The sequence below is a fragment of the Harpia harpyja genome, chromosome 7, assembly GCF_026419915.1.
Source record: "Harpia harpyja isolate bHarHar1 chromosome 7, bHarHar1 primary haplotype, whole genome shotgun sequence".
Classification (NCBI taxonomy): Eukaryota; Metazoa; Chordata; class Aves; order Accipitriformes; family Accipitridae; genus Harpia; species Harpia harpyja.
The window spans coordinates 7180020-7202363 of NC_068946.1; the positions used below are offsets into that span (position 1 = coordinate 7180020).

The 22344-nt window shown below is 44.0% G+C and overlaps 1 protein-coding gene across 1 annotated transcript in view; it reads left to right on the top strand.

Moving 5' to 3' along the window:
• Window positions 1-918: 918 nt before the first annotated feature.
• The window catches only part of KAZN (kazrin, periplakin interacting protein), a 230960-nt gene continuing 209534 nt past the window's right edge, over window positions 919-22344 (top strand). The window contains exon 1 of the mRNA XM_052792731.1: window positions 919-1698. Within this exon, the coding sequence (XP_052648691.1) occupies window positions 1578-1698 (121 nt within the window). The 5' untranslated portion in view covers window positions 919-1577. The remainder of the gene's footprint in view (window positions 1699-22344) is intronic.

Sequence of the window (22344 nt, forward strand, 5' to 3'; positions counted from 1 at the left end):
CCACCCTGAGCAGCGACATTGCCAGAGGAGCTGTGCTGCCTGCAGCAGAGACCAGGAGATGTGACTTCAATTCCCAGCTACTAAAATTTCTCCAGGTGTCCCTGGGCAAGTGCCTTTGCCCCTTTCTGCCTCAGCTGCCTGCAGAAAGGGGCTAAGAACACCACCCTGCCTCACCCGGGGTTTGAGCTACCTGCAGGTGAGTCGCATGCTCTACCCTGGGCTTTCTGTTGCTATAATCTGGCAGTTTCGTATTTCCACCTCGGTGTGTGTTTTCCTAGCCGTGTGGTAAGCTTTCTTCCCAAAGAAAGCCCTGATGACTCACGGAGGACAAAATCCTGCAGAGCTCCTGGAGTCAGCCTCCTTTGCATTGGCAGAGGGAGTTTTTAAAATGAAGATGAATCAGCTGTGTCAGACTTTCCTGGGAGTTAACTCTTGGCCCCTCTTCCATGCAAACAACCCCGACTGGTATTTACACTAAAAGAGTTCCAGCAACGCAGTGACCGCAGCCCCGTGGGAGGCAAAGTGCTGGGCAGCCCCCGGGCCGGTTTGGGTCCCAGCCCCCGGGCTAATTTGGGTCCCGGTCCCCCGGGCCGGTTTGGGTCCCAGTCCCCACCGCCTTTCCCTGGAGCATCCCAGCGAGCAGGCGGGAGGGGGTTAAGGCAAGCTGCTCTCTGCTGCCTGGCTGAGTTAGCACTTCCATGTTGCCTCCAGAAGAGCTCCCGGGAACAGCGGCTGCATCAGGGCAAGGGGAGAGGGAGGGACACTGCAGCAGGGCAGAGGAAATGTTATTTAACGGTGGCTCCAGTCTCCTCCCCCTCGCCTGTTTTGCTGGGGGAAGGGGAGAGAGAGGGCTCTAAGGAAGGAATAAACCTCGGGGTGGAGGCTAATGCCGAGGGCTGGCAGAGCCCCCGGGAGCGGAGGCTGCGGGCTGCTGCTGCCGTTTGCTGGCGGCGGGGACGGGGGGGGTCGCGCAGCCCCCGGCCCCGCTCCTGTGCCGCCGGCTTCGGCAGCTGGAAGCCTCCTCTAACCTCCTGAGGTGAGAGCTTGGGCTCCAAACGCCGGCGAGGAGCAGAGATCTTTCTGGCAGCCCAGCATCTCGGAGCGGCCCCGGTCAGCCGGGGGGGTCGGCATCCCGGCGGTACCCGGGACCCTGCGAGGGGGAAAACTCCCTGTTTTTCCTCCGGAGGAGAAGTGCCCCAGCTCCCGGACAAGGTAGCTGCTGGGTTTGGACACCTCGGTTCCAGGAGGCGAAGAAAAGAGACTCGTATCTCCGCTTTGACTATGGCAGATACCCCCGAAGGGGTCAGCCCCCACCGCCTAAGGCTAATTTGAGCCTGAGGCCAGCAGACCTGCCTAGGACACCCCGCAAAACTCCTGGAAGAGGCAGAGACAGGTCTCAATGAAAATACTGATGACGCTCGAGTGAAAACGTGCGTGTCGTTACTTTCCCTTGAAAAGCGAGAAAGGAGCATCCTCCGGGCTTGGGAAGAGGCATCGTTGCTCAGTGGGGGTCGCATCCTGCCCGCTGAGGATCTGAGGGGGACAGGAGGCTTCTCACAGCTGCTGGGCTCTGCCCCATGACTAACACAAAGGACCCGAAGAGAGCTATGGACTCCTCTCCCGTGACCTCCAGCTCTGCGGCAGGCCCCGTTACCTTCTCGCAAGTTTTCGGGCAGCAGTGCCAGCTGATGGAAGCAGGTAAGAGAGGAGCGCGCGCGGGTACAACCTTATCGTCCTACATCTCACCTTCTGGTTTGCAGTGTCGCTAATCTCTTCCCTCCCCTGTCCTGTTTCCCAAGTTCTTCCCCAAACTTGGTGTTTTCCAAAGGGAAAGTTGGAGTGACCCCTGTTGAATTTGCACGCCTGCCTCAACTTCTCCCAAACCCACTTAAAAGCTTTGTGTTCAAACAGTTACAAATTTGAGGCAAGGGTTGGGATGTTTGTGCGTTTCGGGTTAATGTGGACTGGAACTAGCTGCTCTTCGCCAGATAGTGGAAGCTACCATTACGTTTAGAAGTGTACGCAACGTGTATAGCAACTTTTCCAGTTTCAAAATAATGACATTCAAACTGGAGGTTGATTTGCTGTTTTGGAGGGTGACTGTTGCAGCACAGAGCATCTCTAGGTGTGCAGATCTCTGCTTTGGTAGTTAATTCTATGAAGGACAAACTGTTTGGGTTTTTTCCTTTGCTTTTTCTGGCTGTTCGTGTTACTGTAACACCTAGAAGCTCTGTTCCTTTTCACAGTTGTTTTCATACGTTTGTAACATCCCTACAGATGGGCCTGATTATCTGTTGTCTGTGCCTTTTGGATATTAAGGAGGGAGCGTGTAACATGACTAATCCCACATTTTCCATTTTTGCCTCTTGCTTTTCTTACTTGCTCAGCACAGGTGCCCTGAAGCACTGCTCCATTAAGTGCCCCGGAGCTTTGCGCTAGCATCCTCCTTCATACCTGAGTTCCCAAGGCTAATAGATTGGCATAATGAATTTTACAAGACTTGCTCTCTTTTTCCTGCTTACAGGTAGCTCTGAGAATGGATGTATTTGTTTACTTGCGGGTGTGGAGAAAGCCTGGGTTTTTGTAATGATACCATAACAACACTTCCACTGAATTTCTAGGGCTTGTTTTACTCGGGCCTACTGGTGCTTTCTTATTTCTGTTTGTGATGGTGCATATATCTTAGCAAATATGTTCTCCAAAGTGTCCCATCCCCTCTTTCTCTCTCCTCTTTTCTCTCTCTTCTCCCCAACCAATTCTGTAACTAATGATGTTTGGATTGTAGTGTTTCTATTTACATGGTGAGATCCAAAATATTATGTATTAGGGTTTCGCTGCGACTTCTGTTGTGCCTCTCATAGTGCTTTCACATAGGTTGAGCTAGGAGAACGACTCGTTAGCTGACAACTACTCAGTTAATCAAGACTGTGATCATGCTGCTACCTCCAAGGAAATGTCAGGCAGTTTTTCAAGAGGGTTTGGTATTAATCTTTCATCTTATATGGCCTGGGATCAGTCCAAAGTCTGTGGATCCATTATGTCAGATGTTACACAAAGAAGAGATGTGTGAGAGAGCCCCAGTCCTGGGTGAGCATTTTGTTTTCCAAATTAGTAAGACCAACCAGGTGGGAAAACACAGGTTGTAATTTTAGTTTTGCTTGCTTTTCCCTTCCCTTTCTTACAGGGAAACGCCAGCAAGGAAACCTGCGAATCTAGGGCTTTTGAATCCCACCTCAGTAACTCAACCATAAGATTTTTTTCCTTCTGGTGGATCATTTTGGTAGGACTTTCTAGATGTCTTCTCAGGCACGCGCAGCCTTCAGGTACAAGGTGCGGTGTAAGGATGGCTGCCATGAACGGCACTGACATTCCAAGCAGATGAGTAGATTGCGTGTGTGCGTGATTTACATCTATGTGAGCTTTCTATTCTTATGGCAACAACAATATATATTTAGCATACCCGAGAACAGAACTTCAGTTGATGTGTTTGTGGATATGGCTGTGTTTATAGGGTCTTGCAAAACTTGGCTGCCCAAGCTGTCGCTGTTCTCTGGGGTTTTAATGTGGGCAGGAAGGATGCCCTAAGGAAATGGGAGTGGACACAGGTTTGGGACACCAAGCTCCCGTTACTTAGTCGTGTCCTATGCCACCGAACAAATGACATTTGGGATAGAGCCATAAAAGGGCCCGACATCATGTAGGGCTGTGCAAGTGCCTTTATAAACCATAAAACCAGATCTTGCCCTCTGTGATTCTTTTGCAACAACAATTTCTGAGGAGCTATGCTGAGTCAAGTTCTGACCTGTACAGTCCAAATTTCACGAGCAAGACTTCAGTACCACATCACTGTCACTGATGACATTAGGGCTTTTTTAATAACACTGCGATGTGCTTGAATGATAAAGGTCCTGGCCTTAATTAAATGTCAGACTATGTGCATGGAGAAATGCTGAACTCTAAATAAATCACAGACTTGACAGCACAACTTTCAGGTACCACCTGGAAAGATAGGTTTTCTATAGCTTCTGCCTTTGTTACAAGGACTCTTTTCCTCCAAAGCACCTGCAAGAAGAGCTGGGGTCTGCTTGCAGAACATGCCTTAGGTTTTGTGCAGCACTATCTGTCCTCAGGAGAGAGAGCGGAGGGTGCGTGGCAGCCCGTTGCAAATGGGTGTCCCCTCTCACCTAATGCTGCTCTTCGATAACTGGCTCTGAAAAATGAATACTGAATGTCTTGAAAGTTAACTTTTCTCCTGCCAGCTGCACATCTTCCTGTTTGATGGAAGACTTGAAAAGTTTTTTGTGCAGCTGATTCTGCATAATTGGCTGATTATTCATGCATAGTTTTTGTAGATTTGCATAATACCCTAGGATGTACTATGGTAATCAGAATATTAATCTAAAGAGTATGTTGTCATATGGGAGTCCCACTCCAAAGCTGTTTTGCCCTTTGCACAAGTGCTTGATCTTTATTTAACCTCTGAAGCACTGTTTACTTGTACATTACATAGGATGCTCTTTTGAAAATTAGCTTTCTATCTTTCTATTCTACCCTACTGTACTGTTGCTGCTTACCTTACCAAGTTTACTATGCCTCAGTAAATTTGTTTGTTGGGATGCGTTCCTTGCAATCACCTGGGGTTTTTTATTTGCACTGAGCACAGGGAATAGTGCAGATTGGAAGACTGCAACTGGCTTAACTCCCCGGTTTGGGAGCTCATTGACAAACAAAGCTCCAGTTTCCCAAGGCAGTAAATCCTTGCTGTTGCAGGCATTAAATTTACCTGACGCCTGAAAGATCTGTCAGTGTTGCCTGGGGACACGGTCACCTTTCAAGAGAGTGTAATTTCAAAAGAGGGACTGTAATTCCTATCTAGAATTGCTCAGAGAATAAGGTTTTCATTTAATGGGCAGGCTGTGCAGGTTGATTGGTTTTTCACCTGGTCCAACTTAACTACAAGGCTGGTGATTTCCAAAAAGAGGAACTGGGAAAGAGGTTGTCTTCATAACCCAGTCCTAAATCTTCCCAATCTTGGCTGAAAGTCCTGTCTGCCAGGCAATGGTGGAGGATCTTTCTTGTTTGAAGCATAAACGAGTCTGGCACAGATTTATGCTATAAATTTTGCTAATACCAAAATGAAAGGCTATAGTTTTTTTCCATTTGACAGTTTCTGAATTTAAAAAAAAAAAAAGTTGTCTGAAAGATTTATGATTGGCACTACCAAACTTAAAAATGGGCGAGACTAAGATTTTTTTTGAAGGGTGTTTCCTCTCTGCCCTCCCATGAAGTATTGAATATATGGAGCAAGACCTGATCTCAAGGACAGTTGAGGGCTCTCTTGAAGAATTAGGCTTAGCAGAGAAACCACTTACTTTATACGCGGGCAAATTCCAAGCAACTTGTTCAGCATAATGCAGTTTTCTGGACTTACTGCCATGTACTATTCTCTGACTCGCTGCTCTGATAGATTAATTGTCATTTTCCATTAATTCTTTGGCTTACAGATGCTGATGATTTGTTAGGCTCCCTCCCCCCCCCCCTTTTTTTTTTTTTCATATCTTGCCAGTTACTTTTCCATTGGTTATGGAAAAGGGAGCTTGGTTCAAGATGTGGCCAGAATGCACAAGAAATCTCAAGTAATTTGGAAATCATCCAGACTTAAAGATGTTGCACTGAAACTTTTACATATTATCTTTCAATTATGTATATATTATCCAGTATGTGCATTTTGTGTCCCACTCTGATGGTTGCTCCACAAATGGATGTGAGTTTGATTTGGCTACCAAGTAGAAAATTACAGACATGATGCTACGTTCTTAGGAGTTCTTCTATGGAAATTAATGTAATGTGGCTCAAAGCTTTTGCCTTTTTCCCCTGGATTTGTGGTTTAGTTCTTGATCCAGTTCCTCTCGAGGAATGCGAGGTAAGAGAGATGCGCCATTACCTATGCAATGTATTTGTCCTGCAGCATGAAATCCCTGGAATCTCATCTGGTCCGGCATCTTATTGCAAACAAAACGTTGAATATGCAACATAGCATTCCTTTGTCTGGTGCCCAAATATGGTTTTTAAACAAACAAAACAGCATTTAAAAAAAAATCTGCTATGTACCCTCTGATTTGGGTGAAGTTTTCCTTGGGATCTGGGGTCCTTGAAGCGGAGTGCAAATCTGATGTGTGTTGAATCTGAATAAAGATGTGCCTTGAACTGTGAGCCAAGCCTAGAGCTCTGATGAATTCTAGGTTGCATTTGTGTATCTGTTTTACGGAGATATGCTCTAGCTCTAAGTTGTTGGTTTTTTTTTTTTTTTTTTCTGTGAAGCACAATCTGAGCAAAACTTTACCTTAAGACTTCAAAATACAGGGATGTTTCCTTTAGCACCTTCTCTGCAACAGCAAGGTGCTTCTCTGTGTAGGTAAATGGGAGGGGAAAGAAGCGTACTTGACATTGAGCAGTACTCGGACAAAACTTACGGCTGTGATACGAAGTAGTGGCTCTCTCACGGCAGAACGTGCTGCACAAGACGTCTCCCACCTCAAGCTGCAATGAGCATAGGGAGCAAACAGCTTCCTGGGGGCCTGAACCTTGCTCGAACCTTGCTGCTCTCCCAAGCCACTTCCAAGTTTTCCTTTCCTTGCAGATGCAATGTTTTCACCTCCCCTTGGGCAAACCAATCCCACCCCCCTCCTTGCTGCTTTGCACCAGGAAAATGCCAGTAGCAAAAGGAATTTTCAACAGTGTCACCAATGAACAGGGAAACTGCGAGCAGGGTTCTGAGTCAAAAGCGAAGCACCTTGGGAGGTAGCAAAGGTACCGCTGTTCCTATTGATGCTCTAGCCAAGGAGTAATTTGGCCCTTGATGCTGTTTGTGTTCTTTTTTTTTTTTTCTGGGGAAGGCAGCAAATTTTCCGTGAACAAATTGGAACATTGAATGTTTCCTCAAGGAAATACCTCTGTTTGTTGCATTGGACACTGTAGGTGCACTGACTTGCTTTTAAGTGATTATAAGGTGTTGAGTTGACAGCAATGTGCTGCCTGATGAGAAAAGAAGCAGAGAGTCACAGAGCGGACGAATTTTCTAGTGCACAAGTCAGGTCTGAGGGAAACCCAGCTCTGACAGCTTGGTAAAGGAGCAGAGTCACAGCAGAGCAGGGAGGGTTTTTTTTTAAAATAAAACCACAGATGATTGCTTGGCTGTACCTTACTGCATTTCCATGTTGGACATTTCTCTGCCCAATAACTCCTTTATGGCTAAGTCCTTTGTTAAGAAAACTTTACTAATGTCATTGCTGATCTAAAGCATGTATCAGGCAATAGGGGAAGAATTTATGGGAAAATCTCAGCCCCTTGTAAGATGTTGAAGGAAATCTCTGACCTTTCAAAATGAGGCTGAGGAGATGAATATTTACCGTCTGCGCTCTCATATTTTTTGTCCTTTAGTCCCTTGTGCATTTTTCCATGATTTAATTAAACACCAACCAAACAGGATCTGGTTTCAAACCTTTTACCTGGATCTGAAGTGGAGCACAGGTGATATGGTTTCACCTTCTTCCCAAAAGCTGAGGTTAGTGGTGCCCATCATGCACTTAGGGAGCCATGTCCCTCTCTTATTTTCTGCCACATATATACAGTGAAAGACGATTTAATGGGTTCACATCAAAGCTGTGATCCTTTCTGGTCCTGGGCTTCCTTGAGTACAATATTCAGTGAGCTCAGGCTCCAGCTACAAGAATATTTGAGCAAACCTTTTGTGACAGCTCTTCTTTCCTCCTGTGGACAACAAGAGAAAACAGTCAGCATAAAATTTGCTTGGATCGGTTGGTTTGAGACCACGCGGAATCAGGGCTGGAAACGTGTTCCTTGGTACTTAGCGCATTAGGTTTCCTACATGCATTAGTCAGTAATAAATTTTTCATGGTAACAAGTTGTTTCATTTGCTCTCCCAAGAGAAGAGGTATGTGTGTATATAGCAAAGAGACTTTATTTCCAAAGATGATTGTAACAGCCTTGTTTAATTAGCGTGCTGCAGGTTAGGTCCGTGGGCGACGGACTTGTGATGCTCAATGCAGGTACCAGAAGCTGTCAGGCTGCTGCCCAGCCCTGCGGACACCTGCAATAGAAAATTGTTTACTCCAGCATTACAAAATTAAGGCCTGACTGTTATTTTGTTGACATTTCATGGCAGAGGTGGGAATGTTGCTTTTTTTCCTTTTACTAAATCTGCCTGCTGTTGAAGATTTCTGTTCCCTTGGGGTGGAGCTATCATCCGAGTTTACATCCTGGTATTATGGCAGGCTTCAGCAGCTTGCAAGCAACGGGCATAAATCTCTGCGCTCATCGCTATGGTGCTTGAGAACATGTAGACGAAATCCCTGCCAACTTCCCATGCATGATATTGTCATGCTAAATAACCTTGTGTGCGTTGGTGTAGAAAGAGGTGTCATTTTTATTGAAATGAAAACCTGTTTTTTCTGAGATGACAAGAGATGTATCAGAAACAAACTACTCCAAAAGCCCTTTGAGTTTTGTGTTTTAGGGGAAAATAGGATAACCTGATTCTCTCTGGGGCTAGCTCCAGCAGTAGGAGGAAAAGTCATTTACCTCTCCCCAGAAAAGCAGTAAGTAAAAATCCTTTTTAACAGATTATGTGCTCCTGCCTGAGCTGAATAGATTAAGGGGTCACAGAAATGAAATGGGAAGATAGCTAATATTTTTCTTTTCCACCCAGTGGAAAGAGCTGTTACTAGGGGTAAAAAAAAAAAAGTGACATTTATCTCTCTTCGCTTTGTTAGGTAGTGCTGTGCTCCCCAGGAGGAAAACAGCCATCGGTGCCATGTGGATGGAGTTCATGTGCTGTTTATACCTTTTATTGCTTTACAATATTCTCCTTTTAATCACACAAATATTGTGCCATTGCTACTTGCTTGGGAAGCCGCAGGTGACCCAGGGGTGCTGTACAGGGCTCCAAAGGACAAGGGGACAAAAGACAATGACTAGCTAATACTCTAGAAATATTAATGTGAAGTGCATGAGAAATCAATGGAGACCGCATTTTGGTGAGCAAAATGGGGTATAACGGATCGGAGGGTTTGTTATCTTCTGTGACTGGTTTTCCTGGTCTTTTTTTTTTTTTTTTCCAGACTTGAAAAGCTCATGGGAACTGCAGTGCATGGCTGAGATGATGGCTCAGGGGTCTCTTCCAGCAGAGCTTAGCTGTTTCTAATGGCCAAATCATAGATAGTGTCCTGAGGGTGACAGGTTGTACCTGCTTGGAAGAGGGGAGAAAAACAGTATTTTCCAAAAACGGGAATGTAGGGTGTCTGGGTATTGAAGAAGTGGGGAAAGCTGGACTTAGACTGCAGCTAAATCCACATTTTCAATGGTGGATCTGGTGCTATACCCCCCAAAGTAGTACTCTGGACTTCTGGGCTCTGAATAAACAGGTGGCAGCAGCCGGGAGCTGAGCAAGATGCACCGTGCTGTGGGTCTGCCTCCCACCCTCACCATGGCCAAGTGACTCCCCTGTCACTTCTGCCCCGTGGCAGAGTCCCTTGTGCTGGGCGAATCCACACAGACGGGGTGAATTTGCTTAAAACCAGACCAGCACAGAGTAGCCATTGGAGGGAGGAGGGGGCAGTGACTGTGGGCATACTCATAAGTATGAAATTACATATACATACCTACATCTCTATATATAAAATACACAGCAGGAGGGATTTATTCTTCAAACTGCGAGGAAAAGCTTTTCCAAAATGTTAAGACTGCTGTATGCCATTAAGTATCTGACAAAAAACCCCACGAAAAGAGAAAGAAAATATTGAAAATATTTTTCTTTGCATAAATTAAATATAAATTGTTCCCTGTCATCTCAATCAAGAGACTCAGTTATTACAGCATCTGTATACTAACCACTTGCCAGCTGATTTACTCCTGATTAAATTATGGGTAGCATTCATCTGCACTCCTGACGGACAAATTTGGTTTTGTCAATGAATGCTCATGAATAGTAAAGTATACGGATATAATAATTGTTCAAATTGAAAGCAACCATCATATTTTTATGACATCAAAATAATGAACTGAAAACATGCGTATGATCAGATTTGCAGCTACAAACATGAATTAGTTATCCTGTCTTTCTTTGGAGGTCTCTGAGGCAATTTTAATGGCCATGCATTGTTAAAAGGAAAGCGAAAAGACAGACATTAAGCAAGATGTTTGCCTTTACTATGGCTTTATCCTATTTTATGGTAGGTGGGGATTTTTGAGAATCGTGTAAATGGGTATTTTGCCTAAATTCTGATATGAAATAATGAAAGTATTTTACTAGAACATATCCAGGCCATCAACATTTTAACCGGGGAATCAACTGAGGTACTGCCTTTGTACTTTATCATCCTGGCTAATGCAATGGCTGCGATGACGAAATTAAAAACATTTGAGCCTTTCCAAAACAAAATGTTCTTACAGAGCCAAAATACAATACTCTTGAAATATGTATACATTGTCCCGGCTTTGTATGAAATAAAATATAGGAAGTCGTATGAGCTGGGGAAACTATGTTTGAATTCCATTAGTTTTTGTAATGAAAGTGTAGTGTCATCAAACCTCTGTGTAAAGAGGAAACAGGTCAGGATTGAGAAACTGAGGGGTTTTCTGCAGAAGAGAAAGAAAATATTGCTGTGTCCCAAGGGTGGTGGCAGAGGGGTTGCAAATGAGGAATATTGCACTTTTGCGATATCACTCTGTAAAACTTGATCCGGAAAGCACTTTTTAACGAATCCCAGTAAAGCAGCTAGAGATGGTGACCTTGGAGCAAATAGCCGACAGCCTGGTTAGTTACCCAGGCCATTCACCTGGGTACAAGCTCTGCAGTAGTGCCGCTCTGCCAATTGGGCTTCGCTGCCTCTTGTGTCGAGAGTAAGTGCCAGGTAATTAAATTTATTTTTATTTCTACTATTCCTTTCTTCCTGATCACCCAATTACTTGAGCGATGCAATTATGCTACATGATCTCCTGTCCGCGTGTGTAACGATCACCAGTAGCTTTGGGTGCTGCGATCCACTGCTGCATCCAGGTTACAGGGACCAAGCGCCCTTGTTGCCGCTGTCTGCAGCGCAGTGTGTTATATTCTGTGTGCACAGTACCGACTGTCATTTGCCGAGGAGGCTGAAACTGGTGCCCTCAACTAAATGGTTAAAAAAGTAAATAAGTTAAATTTCAGGAAATTCAGAGTGTGTCTGTAAAGGCTTGGCAAAACAAAAGACGTCTGATGCTCTGAGTGTACTCAGAGCTTGCAGCAAAATGAAACTTCATTCTCCCTGCAGCGTCTTTCCGCATGGATAAAAATAGTTTCTGCCCCTCATTTGAGCTGTTCAGGTTATCTTAGAGATGCCTATTCTTAGCTTGATTTTGCAGACGCCGAAACAAAGGTACAGTGTGCTTCAGTGGCTGCAAAATTAAACAGCTCAGCCTCAGATTTGCCAGAAATAGCCCTGCGGATTGCTGACGGATGGCGCGGTGACTCTGCAACACCTCTGGGAAAGGTGCAGCAGCGACGGTGGGCAACGCAAAAGCTCGCGAAGCATCAGGGCATCCCAGAGCAATGGGATATTCTGTTCTGTGCAGCCAGCGAGGGGAGAGGAAAAGGGGTCAGCTCTGCCCTTCTTCTGAGCATGAGCCTGGCCTGAGTTGTGCACAGCAGGGAAAGTAAGCCTGTGGAATTCCTAGGAAAGATTCGCTGTTCATACACTGTTCTCTAGCTGTTCCACACCTCCAGTGGATGCAATTCATTTTTGCATGCTGCCACTCCAGAACCCAGTTACATGGAATTTTCTGTAACGCTTGATCCGAACACAGCTATATCTGGAGGGGCTGGGAATTCCAGGTAACAGCTCTCTGTTCCAGCTCTGTTCAGCCCGAGCAGAGGAAGGCAGGACAAATCCTGCATACCCCTCCAAGACTGCTTAAACCTTCCAAAGCGGTGGCTGCCAGGCTTGCTCTGATACGTGGAGGATCCCTCGGTTTTATTGGTTTGTGTTCAGTGTTCAAGGCTGCCATGATAAATGTCTAACACAAAGACCTTGTGTTTCCGTGGTAAACAGTACTCGTGTGCTTAACTAGGAGTGTCCGTGTAATTTCTATAGGCTTTAAATAAGGGTTTAATGCTTTCTGAACGGACTGTAAGCTGTGTGGGGCAGGTGCAGTGTGGTGCAGAGATACTTCAGTTCCCTTCAGTGAATTAGAAATATTAAGAGTGACCTGGCTGTGGCATAACAGAGCTCTGGGTAGGTTAATTTAGTCATCTAATCCTTATTTTCCAGCTGCTGCAGGTGGAGCTCTGAGCACCCATGCTAGCTCAGGTATTTACCCTGCCCCTGGCAGGCAGGTTTGCACTCCAAGGGAATTGCAGTCTGTCTGCAAAGTTACCTCCTAATTTGGAGGTAGCAAAGTCTTTCCAGGCATTTCCTGGGGATATTCCTCCCAGTAGCTGTTAAAAAGGTTTTCAGCTTCACTGGGTATTGCATTAGCAGGTTGCCATGAGAGTTGTCTTATTTTCCCTGCTGTGTTAAATATCTCCAGCACAGTGTGCTTGAAGGGCTCGGTTTAGTCTGGGAAGATTCCAGTTACGTGTCAAACACCAGGTTAAATCAAGATGTCATTTTTATGATTGCAAAGGAATTGGACTTCCTCCTCTTTCTTTCACCTACGGGCTGGTGACGATGGCAAAGGACTTTTTAAAAAATAGCTCTACCTTGACTTTAAAAAAAATCTCACTAGATAATCCAGCCCCTCTCTCAGCCGTGGCTCTTCATCCATCTGCAAGTGGCTATGGCCGGTACCCACAACTTGAATAATTCTGTTTTTCTAGAAAAGCTGGTATTTTTAAAATAGATGTCCTTTCTGCTGTGGTGCTGACCCCCGGTGGCCGCTGTGCTGGTGTCCCCTTCTGCGGTGCTGGGGGAAAAGAGCTCCTTGAGCAGCTGCTGTGTGGATCCCAGTTTCCTATCAAGCTCCTGTTTTTAAGTAAAGTTTTTAAGTTTTAGGCAAAAAAGTCTGTTTCTTGGAATGTAGTCTGAGAGGCAGCACAAATGTTCTCAAAGAAACATAAAGCTTGCCTTTTCTCTCTCTCTTTTTTAAAAATTATTATTATTTTATTTTATTTTCAGCTTGGGGAATATTTTTCCAGTGGCCTATTGAAGAACTGAGAGCAGTTTGTTTTTCATGAGCTTATCTTTCAATTTGCTGTGTGTTTGTTAGTATGCTGATAACATACTGACTTGAAAACCGATGAGCCATCATCACAAATTCCTATGGATTTGAGTCAGGCTACTGGTATGGGCAGCCCCAGCTGAGTTGATTGCTTAAAAAAATGTAGGAAAAAGACTTTTTGGGATTGGATTTGTGTTCCTAAATGTTCTCTATAAATAGATGCAATTTCTTAACGGAAAGCTGAGATTTTCTTGCTCCCTGCCCCCAAGAAGCAGGGCTTTAGTAAATAATGCGGTAAGTACAGCAAATACATCAAGAGTTATAAATGTCAGCTACCTGAACTGATAAGCTCGGTTTTGTTTTCTGTGAACAGTGAAATGCTGCTTTTGCAGATGCAAAAAAGCTTTCATCTTCAAGGCAAAAACTGTAAATGAACTAGAAGGGTAATTTAACACTCACAATTGTTAAATTGGATTAACTCCTGTAAAGATTCATAAACGTGTAGCAACCCCAGGAAAGGCGTTTCAGAGGTGAGATTTTTCCATGAAGTTCTGCATTTTTATTTAAAAACTGGTATTCCTTAGAATCAGAGGTGGCCAAAATAAGCGCCATTGTTTCATTTAATATCTATTAATATGTTAATATCTATTGTTTGCCATGTGGAAAAAACCAAAGACAACATCATCTCCAGCTTTCATGGAAAAGTACACAGAGGAAAGTTTAAAATACAAATGAGATTCCAAGAATCTAACTGCATCTAATGCTAATTATCTTATTGATCTTGAGCATTTTACTGTATTCCAGATACACCTAGAAGTCTGATACTTCAAATGTTGCCAACAATTAAGCATACATTTATGTTTATCCACATAAAAACACAAAGGGTGGAACTGCTGCTTTGCCTTGTAAGTAGAACAGGGTTTTTTTTAGCTGTTCTTAGTTTTTTTTCCCCTTGCCTTTTAGCTTTTATAACCCAGCTGGCCCCAGTTACCTGGGAATGCCCCAGTGCTTCTTGACTGCACTCCAGGAAAGTCCCAGTTTCCCTGTGGAAAGAGGGATTTTGTTTCGCCTAGCTTTCATTGAGCTTGATAATGTTTCACTTGAGGTTTGCTGCTTTCATTCTTGTTGATTGAATTAGGGAACCATGGCTTAAGATTGATGCTTCCCACCTCCACCCATTCCTTGGGGAGTACATTTTGTAATAAGTTTAAAATTATTAATGAGAGAGTGTGATTGTAATCGTTTCTTTTAAGAAAGGCTGAGTAGAAATTGTTAGGCTTTGATACCCGCGCTTGTGATCTTAAACAGGGATTATTGGTGTGTTGGCTTGTCTGTTATCTTTCCTTTTGTTGGGCACTTGTTACAGCTGCCAGTCCATGGCAAAATCTGTTTTTCTAAGTCTCAGCGCAGGGTCGGTAGATTAACGACAGAAAGGATTTCCTCAGGGCTCCACTGTTTTCATCTATAGGCGTTGGGCATTTTAAATGGACAAACATCCTAATCTGGCTAATGCTGCTCTCATTTAACTTTGCACCAAAGTTTTTGATTTATACAATGCCTGGGAACAGGCCAGGAGAGGGAGGCAGAGTACGCTACAAAGCAGAGCTCCTTTTGACTGGGATTCAAATTTGTCTGAGTTTATGGATACAAAAATATTTGTACTGCATCAAAACCACAAACCCACAATAGGGAGCAGCTCTGGCGCTTTCCTCTGCTGCCCGCAATCTCCAGACCATTGCTGGTGTCTTGCTGGTGGCAAGACTCTTGCGATACAAGCTGCTTGGTGGTGGTTCTCCAGAATTTACAGTATCAAGTGAAGCTGTTCGGTGCTCCAGGTAACCTCTCATCCATTCCTTCAGCCTGCAGTAATACCAACTGCACAGCCCTTGCAGTCAAATTCTCCTTTGCTGGTAGCTCGTGATTGTCCCAAAGATGGGTGGGGGCTCATGGCGGTGTGCAGAGGAGTCTGGCAGATCCTAGGTTGAAATCTAATTCCAAGGGACGATAGCTGTTTCAGGTTAGTTAATCTGTACAGATTTAGGTTCATTTCAGGGTATTTAGGCTAATGTAATGTAATTTGATGATGACAAGCGGCAGCATTTGGTTTATCAAATAGGCCACATCTGGTATAAATTAAATGTGTCCTGAGAATTTAAGCCCAAGAAATGTGCAGCTGTATGAATCATGTGGGGTTGATCTCACCTGCAGTAAAAAAAAAATTAAAAAAAAAAAAAAGGAAATAAAAATTTGAAAATCAGAGCTTTTGTGTCTATGGCTTTTTCTACTGTGAGAATTTACTTAGTTTCATGTGTCGAAGCCTCCCAAACTGAATAGCTAAATCCAAAAAGAAAAATTAGTCTTCTCTTGGCAATAGGTCTGCTATCTGCCATTTTGCTTTAAAAAAGGAGTTTCAAGGAAATAAAAAATATTTTGGGAAACTGTAACTCTTATGAGAGTCACAGCAAGGGCCTCTACTTCTGGGGATCAGTCCAAATTCATCAATGAGGTTTTATATAATTGTGCCCTGTATAAAAGTTTTATTTGAGGTCTCAGGCAACCTTGAAAATTCTTCTAGACTGCATCAATTTGATTTATTTCAGCTTCGTATTAGAGTAGACGATCTCAAATTGGCCTGGAGCACATGCACTGTGCTTATTACAGGACTTTGCCTGGTGCATATTTAGGATCGATGCTAGGACAGTCTGACCAAGGAAATGACAAAAGTCTTTGTGTCATGGGTAAGTGCAAGGAAAATGAAATTACTGCTAGGTGTTGCTTGCAGTACCCCCAGGAAGCATGGAGTTGCTCAGGTCAGAAATAACTCACCCTAAAATAATTACGTGATGGAAGCTTAGGGCAAGCTGCACACAGAATTTCTTGCCAGAGAAGAGGTTTTAGCTAAATAAAGTTCTGGTGAATAATTACTCTCATAATTCAGTGATAATCCTGTTGGGGAATTCCTCTCGGTAACTCTTATATTATTAATTAGCTCAACTAACGCAAGGGTTTAATAAATACTGCAACACTCTTGATGAAAAGTTATTTGTTTATTCGCATTTTACACGTGGCATACCTGAAGAATGAAGGTTTTTTCTCGTTTGTGGTAGGTACCAAGGTACCGTTTCACTTCTCAGACACAGCTGCCAGCTCTCAACCTGAGGGTTTTTCACACTGATAGCTCATCTGGAAACCTTCCCTCATCCCTCGTTTGCCAGCACAAAGCATGGCATCTCTTGCAGTTTCTCATCCAACATTGTACTCTGTCCATCTATACAAGAGACACTCAGGCATTTAGCCAGCTGTGATAGCACCTTGACTTTTTTTTTTTTTTAAAAGTATTAGGGAAAATGTGAATTTTATGTGTTAGGAGGCCTTGGTATCTTCTGGGTCTGGACCAGCGAGGAGTGGTATCGAACACCTCGAAAGAAAGGACTCTTCCAACTAGCTGGTGTATTCCTTAAAATCACAGCAACCTGACTCCAAACCCGAGCATTGGGAGACTCCTGCTGCGCCAGCTGCAGTGTGGGTGTTCATGTGGCACACGTTGGAAGTCCTGGGTGGCAACATGAGGGATCATGGTGGGATCAGGCTGAGGGAAGCAAGCTGGTCAGCTGGTGCTTCTTTGACCTGCTGATCTTTTTTTGTCAGCAAGTGCACCTGAGGCTGGGCTAACCTTTCTCCATAAGCAGCCTGAGAATTAGTTATGACATTTCTTGTTAGGAAGTGAACTCCATGTACCGTTTTCTGCTTATGTTACCAGTTTTTTTCCCCTTTACAAGTCTAAACCGGTAGCACTCTAATGCATCATCTAGACGATGATTTCTCCTGGCTTGATGGTCTACTCAGACCTCTCTAGTTTTGTAACTGAGATGTGACTGTTTTTATGGCTCTCTTGCTAAGAACAGCTAATCAGAGCGCCGAGCGACTGAAAGGTCAATGCAATAAGGAGCAACACACAGCCTGTGTTCCCCTTAGGTACCCACGTTCCCGTATCAAAGCCTGCTGTGGGGAGGGAACACGGCACAGTATGAACCTGACCTAGTGACAGACTAGAGCAAAAATGAGGAACGAGAGGCGTTTATTGGAAGTCACTCTTGTTACAACCTCAAACCCATAATGTCCTGGACTTCCTTGGGTGCTGAAGGGGGGTTGTTAGGCTGATGAATGACTCCTTTCATTTGTTTTACTGCATGGAAATAAGTGTGTCCACTGTAAGATACTTCCCTTCAGGGCATATTTTTGCATGTGTTGTGAAATGTTTTTCAAGTATCTGCTGTGGTGCCGTTATTTCCTTTAGTAAACAGAAGTAAGCATACGATGAGAAAGAAGTCGCTAGGGTTGTTGCATTATGGTAAAGAGTAAAGTGTTTGAAGAAGAGTGCTTGCCATGTTTTCTAGGGCTGATGTCATTAATAAATGGATGAATAATTAAGTAAACTTATACATAATTAACTCTGCAGTCTGTGGGCGTATGACCAAATTGGACAGACCTTTTGTCAAGGCACATATATTATTAGCCATTGGGAGAAATCTCAAATCTTTATGGAAAAGCAAGATTCTTTGAGCAAGTATTAGCTGTTTTCCTTGCTGAATTTCCAGTTAACTTTACTAGATTTTGTATTTATTTTACAAACATCCATTTCTGTTTTACTGCTTATGTCTCACCCCTACAGCTCATCATGTATGGCATGATTTCTGTCTTTCTGTACAATGCTTTAAGCTTCACTGTGTTACTGTATACAGTATTATTCCACATAGAAAATGATGTAGAGTTGCAAAACTTGTTGATGGAATTAAATATATTGATGGAATTAAATATGTAAAGCTCACTGTGATTCAGAGGAAATTAAGGGTGACAAAACTTGAGGTTCTCTTAGATATTTTTTTTTTCCAGGCTTTTATAAGCTTATGTTTTCATTCATATATATATAAAAAAAACTTAAACGGATATTGGGTGAATAGAAGAGTTATTGCAGATGTATTTCACTCTCTGTGAGACTGAGTTATTGGGTAAGGATCTGGTCCTTGAAGATCCTGAAAGTATTTTAGCAGCTCTGGTTCCCCTTTGCTGCTTAGGCTGTAAATGAGCAGCGAGCGGAGCAAGTGTCGGTGGAGCCATCTCCTCTGTTGTTATGGGAACACCAACGGTGGGGTGCCAGGGAAGGCAGCAGATCTTAGTTGTTGAATGACACGTAAAATCAGAGCTCTGGAAAGGACGGCTCTTTCCTCTTTAGAGAAATTTACACTCTTGCTTTTGCAACGATGCTCTGAAAACAAGCTGCCTGGAAATAGAGCGGGTTTTGGAGGTGTAATCCATGCTCGTTAAAAAAATATGCTTTACGTCCATGCGGTATTGCTATGCAGCCATCTGCATACTGTTACCTGTGGATGTGCATCTCCATCCTTTCCTGTGCTACTGCAATAACTCAGTCATAGCCGCTCGAGATGTGGGAAGTGCACGTTCGCAGCTCTCCCGAATGCCTTTTTGCAGTTTATTGAATTATTGTGTGCTGCAGGTCCTGAGGTTCAAAATAGGGTCTGCAGCGCTAAGCTACATCTATTTCACGCTGCAATAACAGAGGCTGTACAAGTGTTTAATACAAACCAACTTGCAATTTGAGTAGCATGTCGTCTTTGAAGCATGAATAAAAAAGATGAGGTGAAGTCTTGAGGGATTTTTCAGGGTGAGACAGTGCAGACAAGCCGGCTCCAGTGCAGCTGCGCTTTGCAGCCATAAATATTCAGAGACCGGTGGGTAAAAATCCTCACCCATGGGTGGAGGGGCACTCTATTTTGGATCTGCATAAACCACAGCACTTCCCTCTTGACCCAACAAATCTGGCCTGGCAGATGCTGCTTGTCCTTCGCCATAGCCGTGCACCCAGTCCACACGCTGCACAGGAAATATATATGGGAAAAATATATGTGGTTGTAAAGCTTCCTGGCAGTGACCATGCAGCTCTGAGTCTTGTAACTTTTGGAGGCTGCTTTGGGGGGAGGATATGCAAGCTGGATAGTTCAGAAGTTTATTTAAAGTGCTTTTTCCTACTTTAAGACAAGGCGAAGCCTTCTACATTTTGGAGCCCATTCAAGCATGAAGTTCTGAGCTGCAATGAAGTATTTCATTTCATTACTTTTCATTCCATCTTTCTTCCTAAAAATGTCTAAACCACACATAACATTAGAAATGCTTGAATGCGTAACAGTAAAACTGTAGAAACTTTGGCACTGTATCTGATTGGAAATTCAAATGGAGTTTGCTAGTGTGAATCTAAATCTGTCTTTCAACGTACTACACATGAAAAAAGGTGGGGATGATGTTACTAGAAGTTAGCATTTATGTAATAATTTGCATACATGATTTGCAGCATGGAGGTTTCTAAACAGTATCAAAGCTCATGTTTTAACGAATAGAACCAGGAAAATTGAAGATGTTTTCTTTTTTTTCTCTTCTGAAAAAAGTGAGTTGCTTCTAGTTACTGTGGTTTATTTTCAGAAGCACTAAGAATCCTAAACTCTTTCTAATGCTTCCGGAAATTACTTGCTTCTACTCGCTTGCCTACTACTGCAGGCACTCCAGTTGTAGCACCTGGACCTCACTGGTCCATTAAGTCCATGGAAAAGCTCCCCGGCAGCAGCTGGAGAAGGTGTGTATCCTTTTTGGGGCCCACAGAGCCGCTATGTCCCCTGTGCCCCCTCCCAAGAGAGATTATGCTGAGCAAGGAGTTTTATGCTATTGCGTACTTGGGGTTTGCATGGCAAGGTTTTAGTAGCGGGGGGGGGCTACAGAGGTGGCTTCTGTGAGCTGCTAGAACCTTCCCCAATGTCCGATGGAGCCAATACCAGCCGGCTCCAAGACGGACCTGCCGCTGGCCAAGTCCGAGCCCATCAGCGACAGTGGTAGCGCCTCTGGGAGAACAGATTTAAGAGGGGAAAAAGAAGTTGCTGGGGCACGGGAACTGCAGCTGGAGAGAGGATTGAGAACATGTGAGAGAAACAACCCTGCAGACCCCCAGGTCGGTGAAGAAGGAGGGGGAGGAGGTGCTCCAGGCGCCGGAGCAGAGATTCCCCTGCAGCCCGTGAGGAAGACCATGGTGAGGCAGGCTGTCCCCCTGCAGCCCATGGAGGTCCACGGTGGAGCAGATATCCACCTGCAGCCCGGGGAGGACCCCACGCCAGAGCAGGTGGGTGCCCGAAGGAGGCTGTGACCCTGTGGGAACCCCGTACTGGAGCAGGCTCCTGGCAGGACCTGTGGATCTGTGGAGAGAGGAGCCCACGCTGGAGCAGTCGGTTCCTGAAGGATTGCAGCCTGTGGAAGGGACCCACACTGGAGCAGTTCATGAAGAACTGCAGCCCACGGGAAGGACTCATGCTGGAGAAGTTCGTGAAGGACTGTCTCCCGTGGGAGGGACCCCACCCTGGAGCAGGGGAAGAGTGAGGAGGAGGAGGAGGAAGGAGCGGCAGAGACAACGTGTGGTGAACTGACCCCAACCCCCATCCCCATCCCCCTGCACCGCTGCGGGGGGATAGGTAGAGAATCTGGGAGTGAAGGTTCTGAAGAGCACGGGAAGGGTGGAGGGGTGGGGGGAAGGTGTTTGAAGATTTGGCTTTATTTCTCATTACCGTACTCTGATTGGATTGGTAATAAATTAAGTAAATTTTCCCCAAGTCGAGTCTGTTTTGCCTGTGACAGTAATTGGTTAGGTGATCCCTCCCTGTCTTTATCTCGACTCATGAGCCTTTCGTTATATTTTGTCTCCCCCTTCCAGCTGAGGGGGGAGTGACAGAGCGGCTTTGGTGGGCACCTGGTGTCCATCCAGGGTCAAACCACCACAGTACTTCCCCCCCCAAGACACATATTTTGCCTTCCAGGGTTATCTTTACTTGATTCACTAGATCATTTCATGTAACTACAAGAAAAATCAATGAATCAACTAGCCCTCTCCTTTTTTTCTTAAATATCATTGTTCCATGGTTGCTACTTTTAACTTTTTCATTCTCCTCTTCCTTGCTCTTACCTCACCAGAGGTTCGAAGCTGCTGTTCATCTTCAATTTGATAATACCACAGGTCTCTAGCATGTTTGGGAAAGACCCATGAAGGAAAGGGAAAATCCAACCCCATGTTTTCAGTGTTCCTTGTTGCTCCAGGGGTGAAAAAAAATTGAAATGTTGCAAGCAAGAAATGCAAATTTCAGTGTATTTTGCCAGCTGAAGAACTACAGATAGTTTTGCTAATTTGGAATTTTCTTCCTGTTTGGTTTTTTTTTTTTTACCTGACCCCAAATGTGGATTTTTTTTTTTTTCTTTCAGTTCTGTGTATCACCAACGCTGACAGTAATAGCCTTGTAACAGACATTGGTTATTAAAGGGAATAAGAAAGATCTGGATTAATTATCTGTGACTTACTTTCCAATCCAAAATAAATGCTCTTTAATGTAACCTTCTAGTCTTCCTGGAGAGACTTGACAGATGTGCTCATGCCTTGGTTTTAGAAAGAAACAAATAAGAAACCAATCAATAAATATCAGTAACGTAACATTTTAAATAATTTGGTTTGTCCTTTGCTGTCAAAGATGCAAATGCCTGTTACTCTGCTCAAAAGCTTATCATAAGAAATCCCCTTCATGTCAAGGAAAAATTTCTCCATATGGTAATGTAACCACAAAAGAGAAATTCTATTCTATTGATTATACCCTCCAGATATCCCAGTAAAAGAATCGTTATATAAAAACCAAGAGTTTTACGATTCTTTGTTGCAAATCTGATTGACCATTGTTTCTTTGGAAGATGCAATATTCTCTTTTTTTCCCCCTCTGTAAAAGCACTTTATTTTTAGGGGCTGTTCAGTAATTGCAGAGGAGCAGGTGTAAGAAGTCTGAATAACATCTGCGTGACTACAGATGAAAACATTATGACCATTATGGTATAATAGACAATAATATCTTTTGGTTGGTGTGCTAAAACCGTGGACATGGATCTCCCCGCGTATGTGCCAGTGCATACATTCCCCTTTTTCATTTTGACAGCTGGCCTGGGAATTGCAGTGTTGTGTGTTGTCTTCTTGGAGCGGAGCTGTAAATCACAAAACAACTATGTAAAAAGGCACCTCCTTATTCAAAAGTGGGTAAGCTT